Source organism: Lycorma delicatula, chromosome 7, assembly GCF_047948215.1.
Source record: "Lycorma delicatula isolate Av1 chromosome 7, ASM4794821v1, whole genome shotgun sequence".
Lineage (NCBI taxonomy): Eukaryota > Metazoa > Arthropoda > Insecta > Hemiptera > Fulgoridae > Lycorma > Lycorma delicatula.
The window spans coordinates 20,781,962-20,803,250 of NC_134461.1; the positions used below are offsets into that span (position 1 = coordinate 20,781,962).

The 21,289-nt window shown below is 28.0% G+C and overlaps 1 protein-coding gene across 5 annotated transcripts in view; it reads left to right on the top strand.

Annotated features, from left to right (window-relative positions):
* The first annotated feature begins 12,207 nt into the window (after nucleotides 1-12,207).
* shi (dynamin-1 shibire) overlaps nucleotides 12,208-21,289 on the top strand; it is a 219,921-nt gene continuing 210,839 nt past the window's right edge. For 2 of the 5 annotated variants that reach the window (XM_075372149.1, XM_075372153.1), the window contains exon 1: nucleotides 12,213-12,480. In XM_075372149.1, coding sequence (XP_075228264.1) covers nucleotides 12,317-12,480 — 164 coding nt within the window. In that variant the 5' untranslated portion in view covers nucleotides 12,213-12,316. Of the gene's footprint in view, nucleotides 12,481-21,289 lie in introns of all 5 variants that reach the window. The other 3 variants (XM_075372152.1, XM_075372151.1, XM_075372150.1) reach the window with 2 other exon arrangements.

Sequence of the window (21,289 nt, forward strand, 5' to 3'; positions counted from 1 at the left end):
TGATCGTCATACTTATGATAATCAAATAGTTCTTTATTCTGGTTTCAATGTTTACTTTGTTTAATTTGAATGTTTAACTAAAATTTGAATTATTGTCAGTGTGAGTCAATTCATAGACGCTTGTTTTAATAGATTTAGTTTTATCTTTAATATTTTCAAGGATAGAACCGAATTTCTTCAACAGAAAGCCAATGTTACAATTTAAAAAAAAATATATCTCGTTGTTTTATCCGATTTTTCTTAATTTTATTCGGAGGTTTGTATAATTAGAATGGTTTTTTTTTATAAAAATGCACTGTGTTTGTTTTTAATTACTAAATGTTTCTAATTTATATATTTTTAATGTGAAAATTACGCTAAGAATAATATAAATTCGCAAAGCGGCTGAAACTAATGTTTGTAGATCGGTTAATAGTACATCATCTAGGCTTTTTATGCTCGTTTTCGATTAGTACTTTGAAGCAAACATTTTAAATTATATTATTGTTTTGTTTCTTATTCTAGTAAAAACTGTAAAGAGTGGGAGTTACTATCATGTTAATTTGGGTATTTTTATAACTTTGGACGAAATTTTGGTGATAGATTTGGATTTATGTATAGGGCAGTTTGTATAACTAATTAGTTTTATTTATTTTAATTTTATTATTATTATATTTACAACTATACTGTATTTTACGGTTGAATTCAAATAAATTAAATACGTTGTGACAGATAATATTACTTTTACTTTTTAATTCGTTGATGCATGTGGTTCTCATTAGAAAAGGTTTTAAAAGACGCACGTAGTAATAGAAAAATAGATCAAGAATCTTGCTAGAAGATAAATCGGAGGGAGTAAGAAAAAATGGGAAAGGGAATCGGAGAACGAGAGAGAGAAAGAGAGAAAAAGTAAAGATGATAAAAAACGGGAGACGCAATCGTTCTCCCGTAGCTGGACTTTCATAACGGTCAATGAATGTACTTTCCTGTATATTGTAGGCGATGTTCTATTTCTGCAGGAATCTCTAAAAAAAAAAAAAAAATACAGTACATTGTATTTATACTGTGTAATATTATTTATTGTATCTAACTTTGTTAGGTGCTACATGCAATACAGACGCTTGCGTTTGCATCTTCTTACACGAATATTACTTCATGAATATTACCTCTAAAATATATATTGAAATTATGCTATATATATATTTATACAGAGTGTTTCTAAAATAGTGGGCTGGCTATACTTTTTCGGATTCTACTTGTAAAACTAAACAAAAAATACCCTGTCCCCCATTTTGTTATTTTTATATAATAATTTATATCTCAAGTTCGGATAGACGAATCAGATTAATATTTAGTAAGCGTCTTGGTAATAAAGTTTTAAAATTAGCAAAAATTCACGACTTAAATACCTTTGCAAATTACAAAATGACGGCCATCTTTATTTTTCAATCCGTTATATCTCCATAAATATTAAGTTTATCAAAATTTATGTTGATAAAATATTAAGCCTTTCATTTTGAACAAAATGACATTTTATTTTTGAAAATGGGTTAACAAATAGCAGAGTTATGGCAAAAAATTTATGTAATTTGTCTGTTTTCATGTCCTCCACTTTACGTTCAATTCGACGAAATATTAATTGTTTTCATTAATTGTTAATTCTAGTATTGTAAATTAGTATCAACTTAATTAATAATTTTTTCACAATTATAGACCTAATAATTTTGACAAAAAATTACATCAATTTTCTACCATAACATGAAATATTTGTAGTAGGTTGTGACTATATACAGGGCAATGATGTTATTAAATTTTAATGAAAATTGATCAAGGTCTTGTAGTAGAAGTTCCCCTTTAACTTTGATTATAAGTTTACCTATTATTTTTAGTTAGGTGCATTCTGGTGAAATCTTCAAGTAACTTCCGAAGACTATCAAGAAAAAAAAATAGTTTAATTTTATTCTCTTCTACCTCCGCTCAAAATAAATAAATTAAAAAAAAAAGAATCTAAAAAACTAGTCAAAACATTGGGGTGTCCGTATGAAACCCACAACTATTGTCTCAATTGAGGTAAAATTTAGTGAAAACTCTACAGGAACACTTTCTAAAGATTATTAATGCTAGAGAAAAAAAATTTGAAAAATCCTCATAACTTTCTTTTCCACTCCCAAAAGAAATATTGAACTAGTTTTTGAGTTTTTTTTAAAAATTGTTCAATATTTTCAATAAAAAGAGTTACGGAGAAATCGGAGGATGCACAGCCCCTTCTTGAATCTAGTCAAATGGGGTTAATTGGAAAAAACTAATTTGTTTAACCTTACTTTAACCAAATTTATTTGTTCTTTGCAACATTTTTTTACTTTCTTGTACCAAGTAAAGGAAGTATTGTGATAACGAAAAATTTCGGTTTTCAGATTTCAAGGGAAATATCCATTTTGATCATCCCTGAATCCATTTTGACTAGTTTCGGCGTGACTTCTGTACGTATGTATCTCGCATAACTCAAAAACGATTAGCCATAGGATGTTGAAATTTCGGATTTAGGACTGCTGCAACATCTAGTTTTGCACCTCTCCTTTTGATACCAATCAACTGAACCAAAAGTGTCCAAAAAAACCCAAAATCCCCAAAAAATTGGATTTTGGATTATTTTTTAACTGCAGTAATAAGCCCTCATTGAGAGCTTTTCAATGATATATCATGAATGGTACTTATTTTCATTGGTTCCAGAGTTATAGACAGATAAAATTTTAATTAATGATATATTTAGGTCATACAAGGGAAAGGACCATCGGTTCGAATCAGACTTTATCTCCTTTTTTTTAAAATTAAACGTATTGATTTATTAATTATTATTAACCTCTGATTGTAAAAAGATTTTTACGATAAATAATAATACAATAATAACAATAAAAAAAGAAAATACACGAAAAAATATCAGAAGTTATTAATGGAATAAATTTTTAAGTATTTTTTATTTTTAAAAAAATGCGTATATGTAATTTAATAGGCGTAAAAGGAAGTCATGTGGTGTCCACATCAGGTTTTTTGTTAATAGGAAAGTAATAAATAAATAAAATATTAAGGGAGTTCAACAAATTAAAAATACCGGAAAAATTCAGCAGCATAGAATATTAATTTTGTAAAAAAACAAATATATTGTAACAAGGACAGTGTAACGGGTTTCTTCCAGTTAAGAAGAAAGAGAAAGTGTATAAAGAAAAAACAATCTAGAAGGAACTAAAAGGGATTACTTATTTAGAATAACTGGTTCGTTTAACAACTTGTTCTTTGTAATACAGACAGTGGCATCTTCAAAAGCTTCTATCCCAGACGGATTACCAGGGCTACTGGACCGAAAAAAGAACTTATAGAAAATCGTAAAGGTGTGGACAATGGAAATTATTACGCTTGAAAAATAAAAAGGACGTGCGGGTACTGGTTCTGCAGGCCAGGGGTACTGCCGGGGACCAGCGGACAACGTTAGTAATTTGACAAACTCGAGTTCGGTGCAGCGGGCGATAAAAGCGATAACAATAAATGTTCGATAACAACGACTGAAGAGTGCGTCACGAGCATTTAATTTTGGACAGTTGTTAAAAACAAGAAGCTGTTCGGCTAGTTATTTCTGAACCGGAGTGAAATTATTCTATTCATTCATAAAGTGTAGGCTAGCTCTCTTGTAAACAGTAAAGTGAATACTTGCAGAAAGTGAATTGTATGAATTTTACATTTTTCTTCTGTTATCTTATTGTTAATGCAGTATTAGTTTCTATCAGTCATTATAACATTTTTAGTAAACTGGACTGTATTTTGGTATTTATAATTTAATTGTCATTAAATCAATTTTGTCTTTTTATTTGACTTACTACTTTCTGTGTTACATGTATTTATTGTTATTTATCTTATTTTATATATCTTTAGAGTAATATGTAGTATTTATAAGAATGTTTTACGTATTTTTGGTCTATCAGTATTCTTGTTGAACCGCGAGCACGCGACAATATAAAAACCATTTTCTAGGTTGGAAGAGGCAAAGCCTTCCTTAAGAATTTAACAGAAAATTTAAAATAATAAAAAGAAATATTTTTAAATACATTTTTTTTTTTTGTATTTTTAATGAAATGCATCCTGAGTGAGAAAACTGATTCATTAAGAGAAAGGACTGAGATTCCAAAGAAAAATTTATGAAATAGAATTCTAATCGTATAAATCTGATTAAAATAGGTTTGATTATATTTTCATTAGAACAAAGAACACAGAAAAAAAAAAATTTGAAATATATTTATCTGAAATATAATTTCTACAATAACGGAGAACAATCTTAAAGAGTAGGTAAGTTATGTCTTAATGATAATTTCATAAATTCTCATCAAATTTTCATAAAATATGCAAAATAATATTATTTTATAAATGATTATTTAGTTCGAGTTTGAAAATTCCTGAATTAACGAAAATTTCTTGATTTAATCAAGAAAAATCGGATTTTTTGTAGATTTTTTCTCTTATTCGTATCACTACAGAAGATAAGATATCATAATATTAGACTGGAAGCTTTTAAGAACTATTGAATATAAAAAAATACTTTGTGTTACTATTAGAAAGCAAAAATGTGCCTAAGAAAAACAAGACATTTAGGCGAATTCTTGAGATACTGAGTGTGAATGACCTTCCACTTCAACTTCACTCCTTTGACCTTTTAAGTTGAAAATTTAATGGCATCAATTCCCCCATATATTGAAGTAATCTGCCCAACTAATCTGATCTAAATCGGTCGAGTAGTTCTGGAAATATAAGGTGATTTAGACTGTGACACCGAACACACACATGCACATACGAACATCCGGAAAATTTCCATCCGGTTTTTGGGTTCCTTAGGTGTCAATATCTGGTGAAAACCGCATATACCCAAATTGGACCGATTATAATACTTTCCCTTCTACAGTTATAGCTCTATTATAGCACTATCTAAACGGATAGTAAAAATACTTTTATTAAATATAATTTAATAATTATTTTTTGGGAGAAACGTCATTTGATTGATTTGAGGTATTTCCTTCTTTTGCTGTTTAGCCTCCGGGAATTTCCATTCAGGTATTAGTTCTAGTTAGTGGATGAATGAGGAAGATATATATGAGTGTAAATGAAGTGTAGTGTTGTACAGCTCAGGTTGACTATTCCTGAATTGTGTGGTTAATTGAAACCCAACCACCAAAGAAAACCGGTATCCACGATCTAGTATTCAAATCCGTATAAAAGTAACTGCCTTTTTTAGGATTTGAATTTTATAGCTCTCGACTTCGAAATCAGCTGATTTGCGAAGACGGGTTCACCACTAGACCAACCCGGTGGATTGAGCTAGTTCCTTCTATTCTGAGCTAACTTTTATCGTTATTATTTATTATATTACATTCAACATTTTCAGTAATGTATATATTTCAATTTTTGTCTTACTCTGCAATTCTAATATTTTTTATACAAATATTGATTTATTAGAATTTAGGTAAGCCAACGTTTCTTGTTTTTTAACCTAACCATGGCTGAAGAAAATTTTATAATTTTTGACTGGTAAACTGAGAAAACTCTACCGTGCAAGTGAGTGCCACCACCACCACATTTATGAAGTCGTTTAAATTTTATATATAAAAATAAATTTCCCAAAAAATATTTTTCCAATTTATAAGATCAACTGAGTTTTTAATTGATAGCTTGAGACGGTTCGGATCATTTGGATTTAAAGAAAATACCATATCTTTGACGATTCCCCAAAATGAAAAATCTCTAGACGTCTAGCCATCAGCCGATAAAGACAACTAGAAAATTCAATTTGAAGTATCGTTCATCAAACTTTACGATTGAACGAGAGAAATGAGGATCTACTTCATTATGAATGATAAATTCTTCGCAAAATTCCACCCTTTTGTCGAAATCATCTTCACGAAAGGCTTAAAGTAATTTTGTCTGATAACAATAATTTAAAATTTTTCATAAATTTGTTGTGGGTAACTCCAGCCAAACGGAAACATTTGAAAGCTCTTTATTAAATATACCCGCAAAAAAATTGCTTTCTGAAGTATAAATATTTTTTTAGGTCTCTGATCGTGGAGCATCTCCAACGTTTTCATTACTTTCAAATTTCTTGTTCATCTAAAAGAAATACTGACGGGTTTGTATCGGAAGAAAATTAGGAAATCTGTAGAATTCTTCGAGGATTATAGCAGTATCGTTATTATCTTTTCACCAATACTGAAGCATAAAAATTCATTCTTGTTCTGTATATTAAACGCCAAAATCAGCAGCAGCCTTGAAGTTCGTCTTTTAACTGCAACAAATCAAGTTAATAAAAAAATTAATTAAACAAATCATATTACAAATAAAAATAAATTTCGGAAACGCAAGACAATTTAATAACACCGAAAATAAAGTAAAAGCTTAGGCGAACATAATTGAAACACCGAAATTTATTTTTTATTTTTATTTTTAATCTCTTTTATTTTAAGGTCATTAGAATCTAAGTTGGAATTGACTTAAATATTTTCCTGACCGTAGCCAGGAATCATACCCGTAACTTCAAGTGTAGCAAGCAATCACGCTATCATCTGTGCCAACGATGCGGTAAAAATTAAATTTTGTACTTGGGTATTTTAAAGAAGTGCTTATTTTTCAGTAGCTTTCTGTAAATTGTACTCAGGAGTAAAAAAATACGACCAAAGTTACTAAACAGCTAGAAAAACTAACCCGTACCGTTTTGAGAAAATCATCAATAAAAATATTTATCGTCTAAGGCTTACAATTTGTAGTTTTTATGCGAATGGCGTAGATTGATTTGGATTTAAATCTAGAAGCATTCTGATGATCATTAATTCAAAAAGTTTCTGAAATAAACACTAAATATTTTTAAATTAAAAATTGTTTATTTGAACATGTTTTATTAGATAAAGAAAAACCGGCAATGAAAATAATCTGATAATTTTCCCGGCTACGATGATCAATTTTTAATATTAGAATATTGGCAACTTAATTTCTAAAAATATGTTTTCGACGTTTTGAAAATTTGAGGCTCATGTTATCTTTCATGATGATATTATTCACTAAAATTGATTTAAATAAATTAGAATTGAAATTAAAATTTTTTTTGATTTTTTAAAAATTTGATAGCTTTCCCATCAGGGGAGGGGTGTTAAATTATTTTAGTGACTACTGTTTAAAAAAATACGTTCTGAGCATAAAAAATTTGAAATTACGAAAAATATTTTTTTCATTTTGGGAGTTCCCATACTCAAGGGGAAGCATTGGGTAAAATTAACTTTTAAGAAAATAATCTTCAAGTGTGATAATAAATTTAAAAAAGATCTTTCTATTGTTTAAAAAATACAAAGATACAGTCACAATTCTAAATAAACAAAGTTGTAATTTTCTAGAAAGGGCTGAACATTATTGGCTAATTTCTTATTTTCAAGTAATACTGAAGAGTAAGGGTTATAAAATAAATTAAGATTTTTACATTTTAAATGCAACGGGTAACTTACGAGATGCATTTAAGGAACCTACCGGGTTGGTCTAATGGTGAACTCGTCTTCGCAAATCAGCTGATTTCGAAATCGAGAGTAGTAAGGTTCAAATCCTAGTAAAGGCAGTTAATTTTATACGGCTTTGAATACTAGATCGTGGGGGTACCGGTGTTCTTTGGTGGTTGGGTTTCAATTATCCACACGTCTCAGGAACGGTCGACCTGACATTGTACAAGACTACACTTCATTTACCTTCATTCATATCATCCTCATTCATCCTCTGAAGAAATAAGTTACGATGATTCCGGAGGCTTAACAGAAAAAAGATATATTTAAATTAAACATTTTTTTTAATTATAAAAAAAATATTTTTTTGTTACTACAAATCTTTTTTTACCATAACAAATTTTTGTAACGGTTTAAAGGCCTATTGATGTAAAAAATATATATACAAAACACTTTCATTACCTGTTTTGAAACAACATGTAGCTAAAATATATATACATGAAATCATTTTTTGGGGGTGAATATTAAATAAAATTTTTTGATAATTTGTGATCTTAATACAAAATACTTCAAATTTTGTAAGAAAATCTTTTTGTTAAAGAGCCCCAGTAAAGATTTAAAATTTTGTTTCGGTTAAAACACTCCCCCTCTTTTTCAAATTTTTGTAAAAATTTAATACATTCTTTGGCCTCCGAAGGTAGAACCTGTCTACCAAGTTTGAAGAAAATCGTCAACGGGATTCCACAGTAATAAGACTGAATACAGGCCAACAAACATACGTACAAACGTCCGTCTGACAAATATTTACCAACCATCCTAATTCCTACAATTATGTTACCGCCAGCACATGCGACTCCCTTCGGAAAGGGGAACGCATTGCATCCTCCAAACACTATGGCCCCCGAAAGGCGCATTCCTGCTAGGTCGGAAGGCTCTAGTACCGAAAGGACTTTAGGGGACGGACTGAAGTGGAATCACGCCGGAAGAGCGCTTATATAGATAGTCTGCCAAGGTCAGCCCCGATCAAACTATTTCTTCCCGTTCTAAAGGATTGGAACGCAGTAAATAATTCTGTCCATAAATAAAACAAAATAAACATAATCGCCTTTAAATAAATAATTACCCGCCCGATAAATGAATGTCCAGGTTCAGGGATTAGTAGGGCGATACAAATTCTCCTGCTATCCTTGCATTTTATTCCGTTCCTGACAAATATAGATTTTTTCGACTTGGGAGTATTGAAATAAGAAAATTCTTTTTCGCAGATTATTTACAATATATTTAAATCTGTTTTTTTTTGTTAATTTCTAAAAAACTGTCTCTTTGAGGTACAAAATAAAAAAAACCATAGTTTTTACCAAAATTTCCTTTTATTATAGTTGTCGCAGCGTATATAATTGTAGCCTGAAAAATGAAAATATCTTTATTAATTAAATTATAATCAATTATTTAATTTAAATATTCATTACTAAATAAAGTAACATTTATAACTTCTTTAAATTTTAATTTTTAAAAAGTCGGGTGAACTCAAAACAAGCAAATAAACTTAACTTGGTGTCGACTTCAAAATATCGAAGTTTAGAAAATTTAAATATTTTTTTAAAAATAACTTTTACTTTATTTATTTTTAACTTAATTTTATTTTTGTTTATATTTTTATTAAAAATGTGGAAGGGACTTGGAAAAAATAATCGTTACTTGATTTCGCAAGAAATACAAAAATATGAAACTTACGTCTTGAAAAAAATAAGGGAAAGGGATGCAGAAATATAAAGAAACTACTAACGTAGTTAAGGTTCTCTAAAATATAGAATATTTTGTATTTTTTTTACTTTCTTTTGAGAAGTAAAGGAAGTATTGTGATAACGAAAAATTTCGGTTTTCAGATTTCAAGGGAAATATCCATTTTGACCATCCCTGAATCCATTTTTACTAGTTTCGGCGTGACGTCTGTACGTATGTATCTCGCATAACTCAAAAACTATTAGCCGTTGGATGTTGAAATTTCGAATTTAGGACTGTTATAACATCTAGTTGTTCACCTCTCCGTTGGAATGCAATCGACTAACCAAAAATGTCCAAAAAGCCCAAAATAAAAAAAATTGATTCTTGGACTTTTTCTTAACTGCAGTAATAAGCCCTCATTGAGAGATTTTCAAGGATATTTTTAAGTGTACTTATTTTCATTGGTTCCAGAGTTATAGCCAAATAAAATTTTATTATTGAAATATTTGGATCTTACAAGGGAAAGGGACATCGGTTCGAATGAGACTTCATCTCCTTTTTCTTTTTTTAATTTTTTTAAAATTTAAACATATTGATTTATTAATAATTACTAACCTTTCTAAAAAAAAATTATGATAAATAATAATTCAATAGTAACAATAAAAAAAAATATAAAAAGTTATTAATGAAATAAGATTTTTATGTACTTTTCATTAAAAAAAAGTGTTTTTTTAATGATAGGTAATTTAATAGGTGTACAAGGTAGTAATGTGGTGTCCACATCAGAGTTTACACATAAATTATTTTAAAAAGTTTCTTTGAATTATTGCGAAAATATGTTGAATAATTAAATGGAACAGGTTATATATGATGATACTATAAAAATTCTATCCTAAAAAAAAGAATAAACAAAAATAAATTTTTAATTATCTATGAAAAAAAAAATTCACTTGTAAGGAAAGACTTACAACGAGACCAGTAGAAAAAGTCCCTCTATAAATTAAAAAAAGAAAAAATTGTGAAATTCGGTGAATTTTTTTCAACCGATACGGATCGAATTGAGGACCATATGCTTATCTGAAGTATTTAAAAATGCCCAAATTTTCGCTATTAATTTTTTCCCAAAAAACTGGAATGTAAATTCAAGGTTTAGGATTATTTTTATAATGATATGAGTAGTGTAGAAACGTAATTAAATATTTGTTAGATTCAGGCTTAGTTTTTTTGTTAAACCTCTTTCATTTTATAAATTTACGATCAATTAAATTTAAAAGAAAAATAATTTTTTTAGAACTGTCATTTTGCTAAAAACATAATGATAAAGAAATGTTCAAACATCTATAAAATTCCTTAACGAGAAGCGCAAACGCGTGCAGTACAAGGATGGATTCAACATCACCACCACCAATCTACGTCTTATTGTCAATGGAGTTTGCGCATTAAAAGACAGCCAAAATTGTGCGTACAATGTGGCCTATTTTCTTCTCTTTTTTATATATATTCAATATTCATGTAATTTTGATAAAAGTTACAATAAAAATATTAATTATAGAAAAAAAAATTGAAAACAACATCGTATGGGTATTTAATAAATGATTTTTCTTTTTCAATTTCTTTACATTTGTTTCATATACACACACACACACACACACACACATATATATATATATATATATATATATACATATATTAGAACACGAAATCTTAGTAACAGTCTTGTAAATGGATTGATTGCATTCTAATACTGTATGTATTTAGTTATTAGAAAGTGAAAGGAAAAAGGTTATACATAATAATTGTAAAGTAAACTCGTTATATTTATCAACTTATTGTAAATCTTGACTATCAAATTTTTCCTTCTGAAAAAAAACTAAATCATTTAGCGTAAATAAAATAATGAAATACACAAAAAAATAAATAATGTATTAAATAATTATTTACGTATTTTTTTTTATGTTCCTTTAAGCTGTTTTTCTCTATTTTCAAATTTGTGCATTTTATTTATTACAAAATTAATATAATTTAAAACGGAATCCTTTTATAAATCTTTAATGATTGGTTCCTTAATAACAAACAGGTATTTGAATATCTCTCGTAGAGGAAACAAACATTTTTTTGGTGGTATGAAAAAATATAAATCTTATCGAAAATAAATGAACTGCAATCTACATTGCTTATGTTTGTAAAACAACTTGGTATAATATTAGAATTTAGGATTACATTGAATTAGGGAAACTGTTTTTTACATCGTATTATTTATATTCGAAAGATATTAAATTACAATTTATCTAAAATTAGATATTAATTTTATAGTTGTATTTGAATTAGGAATTCCGATGAAGAGGGTGAGTATCTCTGATAGTTCCTGGTTGCGCCATGGGATACGTTACTACGATTACAATAAATCTATAGGGTAGAATTAGGTCAACGGCTGTTGGCGAAAATATGATACGAAAAAGAATTAGACTATGTCAACTGAGAAACGACTACATATGTATGACTATAATTATATTAACCGTGTCTTCTCCCAGATGATATTCTCTTATGTTGATGTTTCTCGGTTTTCTATTGCTTTACGCAACGTCTTGTATGACGTCATGAAATTAGAATTACCTACCTCACAGCTGTGGTGACGTCATCAAGAAAGGTTGTTATTTAGAATTAATTCAATTTTTGTTAGTATTATTTATTTTTATTCGACTTATATCGTATCAGCTCCTTCTATTTGTAAATATGAGATGATATTAAAATTAAAAAAAATAATTATTTTTATCGATTAAAAATTATTTACTCAGAAATATTTTTTAATCAATCGAGTAACGAAAATATTTGATATCTTCTCATTGATTAGTGAATGAGATTGTGTTTATTGATTGTGTGTTGTATGTTTACAGTTTAATTAAAATAACCGTCAAGCGAGTACTTCTTTTTACAGCATCTTCAAATTCATTGATCCCGCTTTGCTGACACTTCGATCAGATACAAAACGCAGTGCATTGTGGGTAAACTGCCATATTAGTTTTCCACCCCGGAGTTGAATAACGAAAGCCAGAGGAGTATAAGGGGCTGTATCAGGTAATCATACAGTCTTCATTATGGCTGGGAATCCGGGGTTGGAACAGTTAATTCCTATTGTAAATAAATTGCAAGATGCATTTACGCAACTTGGTGTACATATGCAATTGGATCTTCCACAGATAGCTGTGGTGGGTGGACAGAGTGCTGGCAAAAGTTCCGTGTTGGAAAATTTCGTTGGGAGGTAAGCCTGATTTTTCTTTAGTTAAGTAACATTTTCTTGAAGTTTGTAGGAACAGGTCGATTTATTGTAGCAATGCTGTTAATGAATTATCATAACAGTATGCAGTGTTTCCGAGAATGTTTATTTCATAAAACGTGATAACATTTATTTATTTTATTTTCTACCATAATTGAGTTTTGAAAAATTATGAAATTCGGAGATAATTTTAATTGAATTTATTGTGACAAACGTTTGAATGTACTATTTCTATATAGAACTGTGTAGCCTATATTAGGTTAGGTGTGGTCTCCGTACTTAAATAGTGACATTTCATTTCATAACCTATATTCTTTGTTTCTTATAGTTATTTTTATTTTAAATATTACTTACCTACATAATTTACGCACGTGTTCTATATGGTAGGACTATGTTGTTGATTTACTAATATAATATTTTTTATATTTATTTTACCTCAGTAAAACTGGATGACATAATTTAAGTACTTGTTCTTATGAAAATTAGAAGTTATGTTGCGAGTTCATATTGAAAATATTAAAATTTTTGTAATTTTCATTTTATTCTGCAGTGAAGCGTATTTTTGTATTATTTATGTCTTCTTGCATTTAATATTTATTTTGTGATTATTTCCATATTTATATTCAACTTTCTTGGAATTTAATGTTATAAGAAATTTTCATGTTGTCTCTTTTCCTCATTTTTCTAACTGAGGTTTTTTAAAAGCGGGTTTTGTCAGTTTTACATTGTTTTTTTTTTTTATTGATTTTTCTTGTCATATTATTTGATAGGTATTATGTGCCTTTATTAAATGAAAGTGTGTAGAATTAAATATGTTAGAACATGTTAAAATTTGATTTATATATTATTATTTAATTACATAATTTAATATTGGTCGTTTTTAATTATCTGTTTCTTAATACCCTTTTATGTTTTTGTGAAAAATTTTGTCCGTTGTAGTTGCCTTGTATTGTGGTTTTTTTTTAACATTCTAGTATTTGACTTTCCCCATCTAGTTTTACCCTCTATGTAACTTTGTTTAACACCAAAATGCTGTCCATAAGATTTTGTTCAAATTTAACTTATTTTCTGTACATCTTAAAACTTCAAAATATTATATGTATCAGTTGAATAAATTTCAACATTTTTGTATTACACTTTATTTCAAAATCCTTTATTATTCTCCTTTCTCAATTACATATTGTACATGTTTCACTGATATGAATTGCTACCCTCTTCACTACTATTGTAATGAAATCTGTTTTTAAATTATAGATCTATACTCAACTCTTTTTATACCTAAAGTACTTGCTTGTACCTGTCTTTTTTTGAATTCTCCTTATGTTGTTTATAATCTGTAATCTTATCATATAAACAAATTTCTGCAATTTAGTTTTTATTACGTAAACAAAAAACTTCCTGTATGTTCTAAAGCCTTCCATCTTGATATTTAATTCTTTATTCATCTTTTTGTCCTATTTCATTACTTTTATTTTTATATAGTTTTAAGATGAACTTAATTTTGAGCTATAACTCCATGCTATTCATTATTTCTTTTTACTCATTTTTAGTTTATTCCTTAAAGATATTGTTGTCAGCAAATCATAAGATCTTTTTTTCTCTTCTTGGATTGCAATTTGATTTTCATTTGTGTATTATAACTTGTATATACAAGTTTGAAAGCAACAGGAAACCTGTTGCTGTCATCTTTTTTGTAATATATCTGTTGCTCTTCTCCTACTTAGATTTAAAGTTAATTTTGTTATGTTATCGCTTGTTTACATGTGTATTATAATAGTCTTGATATACATATACTGCAGTTTTGAGAGCTTTTCATCTCTGAAAAAACTTTGAATAAGTTGAGATAATTGATTTGGTTAAATTTAAATATAACATTAAAGGACATTTTCTAAGTTAAGTTATTGTCTTTATGGTCTGTTTCAATTATGATTAAATATAAAATTTTGTTTTTACTTTAGAATCTTGATAATTATGTTACCCAGCTGTATGTTATCGGAGATTGTTTATAGTCTTAACCAAGTAGCTATTATCAAACAATGGATTTTATTCAAACCTGTATTTTGGGTGACATAGAATTGATATATTTAGTTTTTCAGTGTTGTACAACTTTATTTAAAAGAGATATTTAAAAATAGTTTGGTGGGATAGGTTAAGTTAATTACTAAGCAAATTTTCTTTACTTGTTTAGATGTAAGCCAATTTTGTTTGTGGGATTAGTAAAACTATAATTAATATCTTCTTACAATTTGATAGTTATACTTTTTCTTGGACATTCGTAAGGAGTAGTTTCTTGTAAATTGGATGCAGTAAATTAAGGAATTACAAATATATTATTAATTATAGAACTCACTTGGAATTCTGATTTTATATATATATATATATATAAAACTTTTTTTTAAGTTTGGTTTTTATAATTTTTCACTATGATGTGTGCTAAAAAAAATATAATTTCTAACTGCTCGTGGAAACTTGGTATTGTTATGTTATTTTGAATTATGTTTAGTTTTTTATTTATTACTTGCATATAGGATTTTTTTTGGGGGGGGGGGTTTAGGAGGTTCAGTTTTAGGAGACTCATTAGGCAGGCTTTGGACATTAGAATTATTGTGTAGCCACTGCACAGGAAACAAATCTAGCTTTGTTATTTCAGTTTTCCACAGACAGCTCCTCCAAGAATCAGATAATACAAAGAAGATAGGCTTTTCAGGATTTGGTAGCCTTAGCATAGAGACTCTACCAGAGTCAGGTCTGAACTCATAGAACTAACAATCTGGAAGATGGGATTGACGGCAAAGAAAACTAATAGGGGGTGAAAAAAGATGATCAATTTATTCATCAGTTTAGTTTACAGTCTTGACTAGGACCAAATGGCCAGGTTATGGGTTCAGAAATTTTTTTTATTCCAAAATCTATTGCTTTTCTATGATGTCCATGGTATTTTATTTACTAGGGTTAGTCAAAATAAAAAAAATTACTTTAATTAGCAAATTAAGTGAATATTTTAAATATTCAAGGATAGTAGAGTAATATAGTAAAGACAAAAATGATAAAAAGTAAGCAATTTATGTGTTATTTTGATTTTGGTTTATTGTTTTTGTACTTTTAGATTATTAGAGGACATATTAGGTAATCCAGCTGTTTCTTAAGTCCTCTGAATAGGAAACCGAATTCTTAGGCCAACCTACAACCATACAGTCCACTCTCACATAAGTCCTATGAACAAAGCAATTGCACTGACTTATCAGGTGGTGCTGCTTTAATAGCTGACCCAGTAATTGCGTTAGATATTTTAAGCAAAGTTCTAACCATATCATGATTAATTGATTTAGCCAGTTAAACATTGTAACAATAACATTCCAAAGTTCTAACCATATCATGATTAATTGATTTAGCCAGTTAAACATCGTAACAATAACATTCCGGTTTCTAAGCAAGAACTTTATTTTATACAAGTTAGGTTTGGAAGGTGGGTGGGGATTTACATGCATTACAGATATTTATTTTTACACAGTCCCTGTTGACAGGGAAATATAAATTGTTTTATGCATGTGATTTTGATAGGTAAGGTAATACTGATCTGGAGAAGAATGGATCAGTAAGATTTGGTGGCAGGTATGGGAGGATACAGTTAACCCAGAGAGGGATTGCCAACCTTTAGGGAGTTAGTATCAATTTACTGGTGCCCGGATCTCATTTTTGTAAATTTTTTACATGGTATTTCCTTTATATGAGTCATTTTATAAGTGGTATATTACAAATATAATATTTCATAAATAAAGTGGACGTTTTTAATACTCTATATTCTATATTAAGATTGTTTTTAAATCCATTAGTCAGGTAGGCTGCAAGAATAGAGAATTTAATGTTTGGTTCTCTTGTTTATTCCACATTATAGTGTTAAAAAGTGCAAGTCTTTAAATAAAAACAATGGAGAATAATGTCTAACTGACTAATTAAACATAAAATCATTTTCTGTCTGTGAATTACTGTGATGAAAATTGTATTATTTGTTTTGGTTGCTTATAACGCATTATTTTGTAAATTTTTTAAAACCCCATATCTAAAGTTACCTAATGCAGTAGTAACTTAAAATTAGATTGTTTTAATTGCTTTATTTCATTTTTTCATCTACATTCATCATAAAAAAGACTCTACATTTTATTTATCCATTAATTTTATTCTGAGAATGTTATGAGACTTTTGAGATTGATCACTTCTTAGAGTCATTTATAAACCTGTATAATTAATGTACGTTTGAAATATAATCATTCATATTGTTTTACAACAGTTATTTAAAGTAACAAGTAACGATCATTTAAATCAAAAATTATTTAATTTTTGCTTGATTTGAACCAGGTTTCCTTAGCATCGCATAACATTTGTAACAACAGCCAGTTGGAAAAATTACAATTTCTAACCTTATGTAGGATAAAAATATATATGTATAGGATGAATGAGCATGTTTGTGAATTAGAAAAAAGCACACAAACGATAACTATGTGTGTGAATATATAAGTATAATTCTGTTTATAAACAGCAGTTGCTGGTAAGTAAAAATAAAAGTGTATCAGTGTGATATAATTAAGGCAAGAATAATGCACTAAATTGTTATAAGAATTATATAATCAGTTAATCTAAAGCAAATGCAAATTCATTCAGGCTGGTGGTTGTGTTCTGTGTTGTCTGAATTGTGTAGCCTAATAAATTATAAAGTTTTACTGTGTTTGTGTTGTTTTCTTGATTTGCTGATAGATATGCTGTTTCTTGATTTGTGCTGTTGGTTTTCCGGTAGAGATGTAACCCAAAATTTTACTATTACTTTAAAAGCAATATTTTTAACAAGTAGAGTGATAAAATTAACAAAAACTACTACAAATAAACATCATTGCAATTGATATATATTTTTTATTTTCAATAGAACTTATAATTTTATAACAATGGTTTAAATACATTACCGCTTCTCCTCCTGTGTTCAGAGTTGGGTAAAAATATTATGGTAATAAAACAAAGGTTATTAAATTCAAATGAAAGTAATAAATTTCTTTAAACTTTGTTTTGTGCTTTGTCAATCATTTAAAACATTCATCATCCTATGTGAATTACGAAAAATGTAGTATTTAAGTGTAATGTAGTAATATTATTACAATATCAGTGTTGTTAAGCCGGAATTCAAAATGTGGAAGATGCTAATTAAAACATATATAGCAAACCTACAGCAGGACACAAGCATAATGTTATTTAATTACTATCTAATTGGAATTTATTTATTATTTAAGAATTTCAGTAGAGTATTTAATTACAAAACTACAATCCAGTTTTTGATTAAAGACTGGAGAAACCTTTTCTGGTACTACATTTTAGACTTCTGAATTATTAGGGAAAAAATACAATACTGTTTACTATCATCACATTGTTCCCATCAAGGTTAGGAAAAATTATCTAATACTGGTATGTTATACATTCTTTAATGACTGCTTTACAGAGATAAAAAAATAGAAAGGTTTTCTGCTTCTGCAATAGAAAGGTTTCTCATTTTAAAGGCTATGTATTTTTATTTATATAATAAAAATACTCATTTATTCACACACATATATATATATAAATTTTAAATTAGCTGTAAGTGAGTACAGTTTTCCCATTTTTATCAAATGAGTTAAAGTGTCATACTCCATTAAAAGGATACAAATATTGAAACTGTCATACAAATATTAAAAGGAAGGAAATTAAAATAAATAAAAGGAAGTTAGTCTAGTTTATATAAAGCTATGTAATAATTCAGGATTAACCTATGGTCTTTGGTTTTTTTGTAATTAAAATTTGAAATTACAAATATTTTTGTTCTACAATTTTTCTTTAATTAATTTTAATTTATGTTATTTCAAAATAAAATTATATACTGCCCATTCTATTATTGAGTAGTTTCATTGTTATTCAATCCAGAACTAAAATATTACTTCAAAAAGGTTAGTAATTTTTAAAAGGTTTTTTAAATTTGTGATTGAGGTCTCAAAATTGACTATAGTAGGATATTCAAGTCTGTGCAATCTCCTACTGATAAAATTACCTCCATTTTTGATTTAACAAATATTTTTTTTTATTATTAATATAAATTTGTATTAATGTTAACTCTGAAAAATCTTACTCTTCTAAAGTTTAGGTAATGAACTTTTGAAATTGTATTTCAACCCGTGATATTTTTATATTTAGTGATTAATTAATGCTATAACCAAGATCAGCTAGGGGATTTTTATTTTAGTTAAGAAAAATTTAAATTATGTTCATTCATTATATCCATGAAACCAGTGTTTCTATACGACAGCAACTTAAAAAAAACCAGATTTTATTTTTTTAAATGGTAATGAGATTAATTTATCCATGGAGTGCATTTATTTTGATTATGAAAACAAAATGTTTTCCACTGTAATTACCATTATGATTTTTTAATTAGTTCCCAGCAGCTGTTGTACAATTTAACGGCTTATATTTTAATCAAGTCCTATTGGTGTTTGATTATTGAAAAGAGAGAAGCGAGCAAGAAGGTTATTCAGTAGTTAAAATTATTTTTTATCTGCACATATATTATTTAGAATTGGACTATTGGATCAAAATTAGAGTAATTTTACTGCGGTAGAGATAGGGTTTTTTAGAAAGAACATTTGTTGGAGAGATCATGTAAAGAAAAAATCTGTTAGGCATATTCTAAAAAGGAGAACCTGAATCTTATACTGATAGGCAAATGGCCAGGCAGAGAAGAAGCCCTGGTTTTTCATGAATCTAATAGATATAATCGTTACCGAATTGGTTTGGTTGATTTAGCGATAAAATATTGTTCTTTCTTGCAGAATGCCGGGTATTAATTCCTATAGCTTGCAGTTTACTTTTATCACCTTGTTAGAAAAAGGAAATTTAACAAATTATAACTGCATAATCTGCTTGAAATCCAAGAGCAATTAGGAGGGCTATTTCACTTAACCCCATTACTTCAAATACATCCCCTCTTCCTTTACTCGTCAGAAATCTCATGTACATACACACCTAATGCATCGACAGTATATGATTTACAGAATAGGGGGAAAATATTAGGTTTGAAGTTTGTGCGATTAAAAAAAAAATACTTGTAATAGTGTGCAACAGGTTTATGAAATACGTCGAGTTAATGATGATTTAATTTTGTTTCACACGAATAAACATTTGCTAAAGAATACTTTTTTTAGTATATATAAAAAAAAATGAAAAATTAAAAAAAAATCTTAAATTATAAATTGAAACAGCTAAAATGCTTATATTAATAAAAAAAAATTCAGATTTTTTTTTAGGAAATTTTTAATAACTAAACAGTGGTGATCCTCTTAGTCTGAAAATATCAGGAAGATTCTCTTGTTATAAGAGCAGAATTTGTGTTACAGGAAATAATCAAAGCAGAAATAAATTAATAACAATGTTTTTAAAAAAAATATTTGGTCTTGTCAGTTAAAAAAGTGTAGAAAAGAAACTAACAGCAGTTGACACATTAACAAAATAAAATGTTTTAAAGTTTATCTTAAATTTGGCTTGGTTTATATCGCTTTAAATAAAAAACTCTTTCTTAGTTTTTCTTGTGCAGAATGTCTTGCAAGAAGACTGACTTTTTGTTTATTTAATTTGGTTTAATCTTGCTAAAACAGTAGATACCACAGACAGATAAAGAAATATTAAAGTTCCAACCTGCAGCGTCATAACAAACCGTGCTCCTAATGTGCCCTGCTCAAATTTTTTGACCTTAAATTGAGCGTAACTCAAGAATGACTCAACCAATCTTCATCAAATTTTTACTTGTACAACTTCAGATGCACTGCTACAGTATAGCTTAATTTCACTGAAAATTGATCAACTAGTTTTGGAGATTTTTTAGCACAAAACTTTTTACACAGGCCTATAATTATATAAGGAAACTTCAATTAAAGTGATTGGTGTTTTTATACTCCTCATACCTCAAAACATAAAGAAAATTCATTTTCACCTCCCACTTCCACCATGCAACTGAAAGTAATACCTTACTTTTCTTTGAAAAGCTGGTAAAAAATTTTAATAGGTAATCGTAATACCTCTTTTCTGATTTAGATTTTTCTTTGCTTCTGTTTTCTGTTAATATTGGTATTATTCCATATTGTATTAAAAACTAAGGTAGTGAAATATCAATATTTTTCATTATAAATAAAAAATCAACTGTTTCGGTTAAAAAAACAATTATGTGTATATACTTTTCTTATCAGAACCTAAGAGTGATAATCCCACTTCATATGTTAATCTAGAAATGTTTGAATAATTTCTAGATATTTTTTATTTTGAACTTACTTTATAATGACTTGCAGTCAGCCATTTACATGTTTTTTTTACAGTCCTAAGTATAGATCACTAACAATTAATTTTATAATTGAGGATTATTATAACAGTTCAACATCTTGTATTTTAACTCCTGGCCCTGAATTAAACTTACATTATGTAGCATTAAAGAACTATTCCTCTCTCTTTGAAAAGATAACATATTTTATATATTTATACTTGAATGGTCTTTTAACAAAAAAAAATTGTTAAGTGTAAAATTTAATCATTAGTTAGTCTTAAGTAGGATTCTTTGAGTAGAATGTGTATGTATCCTATAATACTGGCTACTATTGTAATTAATTGAATGGATTTGTCAAAATACAAATATTTTTTTCTCTCTTTCTTTTTAAAGAAATAAGTAAAAATCATATGATTTCTAATCCTAGGATTCTCTTTGATGAGTGATAACGATTTTATGAACATTAAATAA